Genomic DNA, 7013 nt, shown 5'->3' on the forward strand with positions numbered 1-7013 from the left:
GGTGACGCCTCTGGGCTCTTCTTGGAATTTGAGTAGGGAGCGTGTCCGCTAAATACGCACGCGTTTATCCAAAGAAAAGATCCAAGGCGAACGTAAATTTAGGTTTATAGAAATGAGATCTAATCTTTAGCGGAAATACAGACCTCCTTGCTGTGGGAGAGACCAGAAAGATTATTTATCTGATCTCTGCCTCCCCTACGCAGCCCCTTGCAGTTCTCCAGCTCTCTCGCTGCAGATGTGATAACATCTGGGCTGTTATCACCCCGGGCAAGGGCTGAGTCCCTGGGGACTCGGGCACCTGAACTATGGTTCCCCGGGAGGCCCTTGATCTGCCTGCCACATAAGGGCCACATAGCAGGTTGGCTAATTGATTTATTCTTCTTACGTTTTGATTTCACAATAATAAAAAATAAATAAAGCCTGGACCAGAGCTTGGGCCCCGTTCTTTTAAGTTGGTTTGAATTAATATTTTAATCACGCTTTCCTATAAATTGGCTTGATTCTGTTCCCTACTGAAGAAAAAAAAATGTGTGTGTATATATATACACATCTATACATCTGTATGTATATCTGTATCTGGGGGGCGGGGGCGGGCGGGTGGCGGGCAAACAAGCCAAAACGATGGAAGGGAAAATAAAGTTCTCTTCAACATCTTATTCCCTTTTCTCTGAAGCTATTTCCTTTTCCTGGAGTTTCCAACATAAAGTGTGTGTGTGTGTGTGTGTGTGTGTGTGTGTGTATGCTGAAGAGAGGTAAGGATCCCAGCTACACCCTGTTAACTATTTTTCCTTTTGATTACAAGAAGCCTCAGATCATCCGGAGCTCGTTTGAAATGTGGGTTTGTACACGGTTAAAGGAGACAAACAATAAGAGAAATGCACAACTTCATTTCAACAACCAGCCGTTCCCTAGTAGAAAGCACACGCTCCTTGTGGCTCCTAAGTGGCTGTCACTGTCGGTGCCTGACACACTTATAGTCACAACAACAACAACAACAAAGTATGCGGAGGAAATTAAATCATATGGAAATCAATAGCATCTGACTGCTTCAAACAAATGTCTGTCACCGCGATTATTCATTCTCCAGGAACCTATTTATAAACCATGAAAGAAACAGGTTCTTGCCGCAAAAGACAGCACCTTCTGCATTTCTGTGTTATTTATACTGCATACAGAAGAATGCGCGGGCATAATTTAACATACAAATGCCCAGCTGTATACATTATATAACAGCTTGTTAGACGTCCCGGAGAGGAGGTGTGCCTAAGTAATGCGCATATATTCAGGGCTTGCGATCGGGGTGAGGGTGTGGAGGAGGGAGGGAAACCACCCAGGGGCTGGTGAGCATCGTCTTTCTCCCCCTAAAAGATGCCTACCCTCAAACAATAGCTGGCCCTTTTGATCTTTCCAGACCCGCGATGGGAAAGGTGAGAAGTGCAGTGCGCATGTCCGGGTAGCTACAGGTGCATCACCTGCGCTGTCCTTGCTGGTGGTCACTATAAGAGCGGCTCCCACGCGCGGGTCGCGGCCGGGAGAGAGCGCGCGCGCGCGCAGACGCACGGCGCCGCCGAGAGGGAGAGCGCGCGTCAGATAGACGGAGACAGCTGATGCCTGTCAGCGCGGCGGGCCCGCGAGCTCTCGCGAGAGCTCCCCGGACCGGCCGCGAGAATTGGGGCTCAGGTGTAAGAGGAGTGCATCCCGTCGGCGCACGGGGCTAGAGCTCTCGGAGAAGTGGGATCGCGAGGCCGGTGCGCGGCGGTCTGCGCGGTCAAAGCAGCGCCGGGAGGCAGCGGCGGCAGCAGAAGCAGCAGCGGCCCTCGGCACGTCCGCCGCCTCCGCGCCGACAGCCGCCGCGGCTGCAGCCTCCGAAGGGAGGCCGGGGGAGCCGGCGTGCGCACTTTCCCGCGGACTTTCGGAGTGTTTGTGGATTTACTTGCCAAGCCATCAAGATGATGTCCATGAACAGCAAGCAGCCTCACTTTGCCATGCATCCCACCCTCCCTGAGCACAAGTACCCGTCACTGCACTCCAGCTCCGAGGCCATCCGGCGGGCCTGCCTGCCCACGCCGCCGGTAAGCGCCCCATGCACGCGGACCCGGCCCGCGGGCCCGCCCCCTCCCCGTCTCCGAGACGCTGCATGTTGGGTGCTGATGTATGTACAGGTCCCGGTGCGGGGATTTGCGGGCAGGGAGTTTTAGAAGAGTCCCGCTGAGAGGCAGGCTTCGTACAGTGGAGCTTAGTGTCGTGTTCCCGTCGCCTCTGCCTCCGTGTCGGGCGCCGGCGATCGGAGTGGGGAGCACTGGGGCCATGAGTCTCGACTTCCCTCCACTCTTTCCTGTTAATTTCATGCCTTGGAAAGGCGTTTTCTGTGCGTGTTCGGGTGCGTGACACGGGTCCCCAGCTGCGAGTTACATCTGCACTTCTTCTTTCCCCCTCCTTTTCCGTCTCCCACGCCCGTCCCCGGAATGTGTTCCTGTGTCCCCCTCTCCTCCGCATCTGCCCCTCTCCTCACACTCCCGTCCCTTTTCATCTGACCCCCTGTCTCGTCCCCAATGTGTCCCTATTCTGTCTTTCCCGGTCTCCACTATCCCCACCCTCGTCGTTATTATTTTGCTTGCTTTGTGTTGGCCTTTTGCTTGTACTTTCCGGCTTGTGTGTGGTTGTTCTGTGTTTTTGCTTTTTTTGGTTTTGTGGTTGTTTTTTTTTTTTTTTTGGTTTGGTTTGTGTCGCCTGCAGCTACAGAGCAACCTCTTCGCCAGCCTAGACGAAACGCTGCTGGCGCGGGCCGAGGCGCTGGCGGCGGTGGACATCGCCGTGTCCCAGGGCAAGAGCCACCCGTTCAAGCCGGACGCCACGTACCACACGATGAACAGCGTGCCATGCACGTCCACGTCCACCGTGCCGCTGGCGCACCACCACCACCACCACCATCACCACCAGGCGCTCGAGCCCGGTGACCTGCTGGACCACATCTCGTCGCCGTCGCTCGCGCTCATGGCCGGCGCGGGCGGCGCGGGCGCGGCGGGCGGCGGCGGCGGCGCCCACGACGGCCCGGGGGGCGGAGGCGGCCCGGGGGGCGGCGGCGGCCCAGGCGGTGGCGGCCCCGGGGGCGGCGGCGGCCCGGGCGGCGGCGGCCCGGGCGGCGGCGGCGGGGGCCCGGGCGGCGGGCTGCTGGGCGGCTCGGCGCATCCGCACCCGCACATGCACGGCCTGGGCCACCTGTCGCACCCGGCGGCGGCGGCCGCCATGAACATGCCGTCGGGGCTGCCGCACCCCGGGCTGGTGGCGGCGGCGGCGCACCACGGCGCGGCAGCGGCGGCGGCGGCGGCGGCGGCGGCCGGGCAGGTGGCGGCGGCGTCGGCGGCGGCGGCCGTGGTGGGCGCGGCGGGCCTGGCGTCCATCTGCGACTCGGACACGGACCCGCGCGAGCTCGAGGCGTTCGCCGAGCGCTTCAAGCAGCGGCGCATCAAGCTGGGTGTGACGCAGGCCGACGTGGGCTCGGCGCTGGCCAACCTCAAGATCCCGGGCGTGGGCTCGCTCAGCCAGAGCACCATCTGCAGGTTCGAGTCGCTCACGCTCTCGCACAACAACATGATTGCGCTCAAGCCCATCCTGCAGGCGTGGCTGGAGGAAGCCGAGGGCGCGCAGCGCGAGAAAATGAACAAGCCCGAGCTCTTCAACGGTGGCGAGAAGAAGCGCAAGCGGACTTCCATCGCCGCGCCCGAGAAGCGCTCGCTCGAGGCCTACTTCGCCGTACAGCCCCGGCCCTCGTCCGAGAAGATCGCCGCCATCGCCGAGAAACTGGACCTCAAAAAGAACGTGGTGCGGGTGTGGTTTTGCAACCAGAGACAGAAGCAGAAGCGGATGAAATTCTCCGCCACTTACTGAGGGGGATGGGAGGTACCGGGCGGGGCAGATCGGGGAGCCGAAGGGCATTTCGAGGGGCTTTCCCCGGGCCTGTTTCCCCCCGGATTTAGAGTGTCCGTTGTCCTGCTTGCATTTGGGGAGCCCCTCCTCGAGCGTTCGCCTCCACCTCCTCTCTGCTCTCCCTGCCCTTACCCTCCCCAGCCTAGAGGACTGGGGTGCAGGGTGTGGACACCAGAGAGAAGGGCGGGGGGAGAAGAGGGAGCATTTGTGAGAGTGGGGGAGTCGGGGGAAGGAAAGCGGAGAGTGGAGGAGGGGTTGTGAGGGGCAGGATGGCTCTGGGGGTGAGGGTGGGGGGAGACTCGGGAAGGGTAGGGAAATTGACTGATTTTGACCAGAGACACTTATCAAAATCTCCTGGGGACCAAGGAGCTATGTACAAAAAAACCTACCAACCACCAAAAACTAGACAAATAAAGACAAAAGAAAACAAAACAGAACAAAAGCAAAGAAAAAAATGCTTTAGAAATTTAACTCCGGAGAGTCGTGTTCTACAGCTTCATTCCCCCCTCCTCCCCTGCCCCCGCAAGGAAGAGAAAAAAGAGCACCACGTTATTACTATCGCCCAGCCCTACACACAGGAACTGAGTCAAAGACCGAACACCAGACGAACCGGAAGGTGAAATTCTGGGTAGCAAAGCTAGTTGTTCTGTTTGTGTGTTTAATTTAATCTTTCCTCTAAGTCTTACCTACACCCCATCCAAGTCCTCTTTGATTTATTTTCTCTTTTCCAATGAGACTCCCGACGGCTGCTCTCCATTTCCAGAAAGTGAGTAGGGGCACAGCTGAAAGGGGCGGCGGGTGGCTACTTGTTTAGGTGAAGTCCAAGTTTTCCAGTGACCCAGCCTATACTCCTGTGGCCTGATAGGTCAGATGGGGGTCTTTAGGGAGAGAGAGGCATAGTCTTTGGGCTGACTAAAAAGCAGAATTTAGAGGCTCCGAAATAAATATTTTATTCTAGGAAAATAGAACAATTTTAACCAGGTTTTTACTCTTTCCATTTTTGCTCTCATATCTAAGATCTAGAAAACAGACCATTTCAAACTAAGCTTTCCCCCCCCTTCCCACTCATAGAACTTGCTTGCCCTTTCATTTATTTTTCTCAGTGGCTTATTTTAAACTATCTACTTTTTTTCCCCCTGTTGATTCAAATAGATTGATGGGGTGGCAGACAGTAGGAGAGATACGCTGTCCCATTTTCTCCACAGAACAGGACCCATCTTGCTCTTCTAGGTCCCCTTTCTTCTCTCTTGGAGAACATGAAATCATTGAAATATTGAGAAGTTTCTGCTTTCACTTGGAGCAGGACTTGGCTGTGAGAAAATCAACTAAATCCCAGATGAGAGGAAGACGGGTTTAAAGCCCTCCATTTATTTCAAAAAGGTCTGCATGTTGGGAGCGGGGGGTGGGGGGGGGAAGCAGAACAACTGTTTCATTATTATTATTATTAAATTATTATTATCCAAAAGTAATTTATTGCTGGGGATAAATGTTGGGTAGCAAAAACTTTAATTTGCACTATCAGTCTCCCAAATAGAAAATCATGTATAGTATTTCATAGTAATAATCAAGGTACTTTATGAAACTACTGATGGATTAAAAAAAGAAAAAAAATTGAAGGTGGTTAGGTAAAATGCCTGCTTGGTGCACAAGACACTCTTTTGATCTCGGGTGGAGATGGTTTATTACCGTCCTTTAATAAGAACTAAAAAATTGAAAACAGAATAGATGAGAAAAGAAAAAACCTGCCATTTAACAAGACTGAAATCATGCATGATCTGAAAGGTGCAGAAAGAAACACAACTAGGTCTCACTCTGGTTAGGCATTATTTATTTAATTACATTGTATATCATTGTTTGCAGCGCAAACATTCTATGCATTTGAAACTGAGCACTAAACTGGGCTAGCTTTCTGATAGACCGTTTTGTGGATAGTGTGATTTCACAGTCTACTGCCTGTTTTCACCGAAAACACAACATTCTTGTCATATTCTTGTATTTAGAGGAAAAGGAAAAAAGGAAGATTACTGTAAATATTTTCTTTAATGCACACACTCACACAGTGGTTACGAACTGCCAGTGTTAATCCTGAAATGCCTCACGGATTGATCTACCTGTCCATGTATGTCTGCTGAGCTTTTTCCTTGGTTATGTTCTTTGCTCTATTATCTTCCCCTCCTCCCCACTTCTATCAGAACCACTTCTGTGCGCCAAAATACAACAGGGGGATATGTCCCAGTACACTTACAAATAAAATATAACTGAAAGAAGAGCAGTTTTATGATTTGGGTGCATTTTTGTGTTTATACTGGGCCAAAGTCCTGGGAGAGCCGGTCAACAAATGAGACTCAATTCAACCAAAAATACAGGGAAGGGGAGGACGTTGAAAGGGAGGTGAAAAGAGGGGAAAGGATGAGAATGATGTATTTTTCTGCTGAATCAGAATTCACTTTCAGATAACTCATGTGAAAGCGGTGCTCTGAATAAAATGAATTCTCTATTAGTTGCCTGTGTTTATCAAAGTTTTCTTTTTTTTTTTAACTGCAGAAATCCTTCAAGCACAGCCCTCGCTTCAGAGTGGTGGAAGGTAATAAATAACCACGCACTCTCAAAATATTTAAATCAAGGTTCGGTGCAGAGGCATTTGGAGGTTTGTATGTGTTGTTCTAGCCTAAAAACGTTTCTAAGAAAATGTTGTAACTAAATGACTTTTATTTGGAGTTTAACAAAAACCATCCACTGATCTGTCCAGCCATGGTGTCAAATGCCTCTGTTCATTTGGAACTTTAGTGTGCCACCTACTGCTCCAGAGGGACCAGAGATTCTCTGTTGGTGACCCGGGACTAGATCAGATGCCAAATGTAAAAAGTTTCTTAATAGCTGGGATTATATCTTCTGAAGTCATCCTACTTTAGCCAAATCTTTTTAATTTCACCGGCAAATCTGTGAAACAAAATGCTTGATGTTCAAAAAAGAAGAGTACATTTAAAAAGCTGTGATTTTAAACAATTGTTAATGTTTTAAAAAAATCACTAGAGGTATTTTTAAAATAGATCTCTTCCATCAAAATTGATTTGTTTCTGTTGTTA

At 51.5% G+C, this 7013-nt stretch overlaps 1 protein-coding gene across 3 annotated transcripts; it reads left to right on the top strand.

The window, feature by feature from the left end:
* The first annotated feature begins 1688 nt into the window (after positions 1-1688).
* Positions 1689-6427, top strand: POU4F1 (POU class 4 homeobox 1). Of its 3 annotated transcripts, none has more exons than XM_049700996.1 (2): positions 1689-2072; positions 2737-4200. In XM_049700996.1, the coding sequence occupies exons 1-2, from the start codon at positions 1950-1952 to the stop codon at positions 3886-3888; spliced, it is 1275 nt and encodes a 424-aa protein (XP_049556953.1). In that variant the 5' UTR covers positions 1689-1949; the 3' UTR covers positions 3889-4200. The 3 variants fall into 3 exon arrangements, 1 of the variants encoding a protein (XP_049556953.1); XR_007472997.1 differs by lacking the exon at positions 2737-4200 and adding an exon at positions 5158-6427 and having other exon boundaries at positions 1971-2072; XR_007472996.1 differs by lacking the exon at positions 1689-2072 and adding an exon at positions 5158-6427 and having other exon boundaries at positions 4196-4693.
* Positions 6428-7013: the final 586 nt, after the last annotated feature.

The sequence above is a fragment of the Orcinus orca genome, chromosome 18 (assembly GCF_937001465.1).
Source record: "Orcinus orca chromosome 18, mOrcOrc1.1, whole genome shotgun sequence".
Taxonomy (NCBI): Eukaryota; Metazoa; Chordata; class Mammalia; order Artiodactyla; family Delphinidae; genus Orcinus; species Orcinus orca.

Excerpts from the sequence above, each read along its gene's own strand:
- POU4F1 (XM_049700996.1), top strand. The coding sequence starts at position 1,950 with ATGATGTCCATGAACAGCAAGCAGCCTCACTTTGCCATGCATCCCACC. Across the intron at positions 2,073-2,736 it reads CCTGCCTGCCCACGCCGCCG|CTACAGAGCAACCTCTTCGC; the intron begins GTAAGCGCCCCA and ends TGTCGCCTGCAG.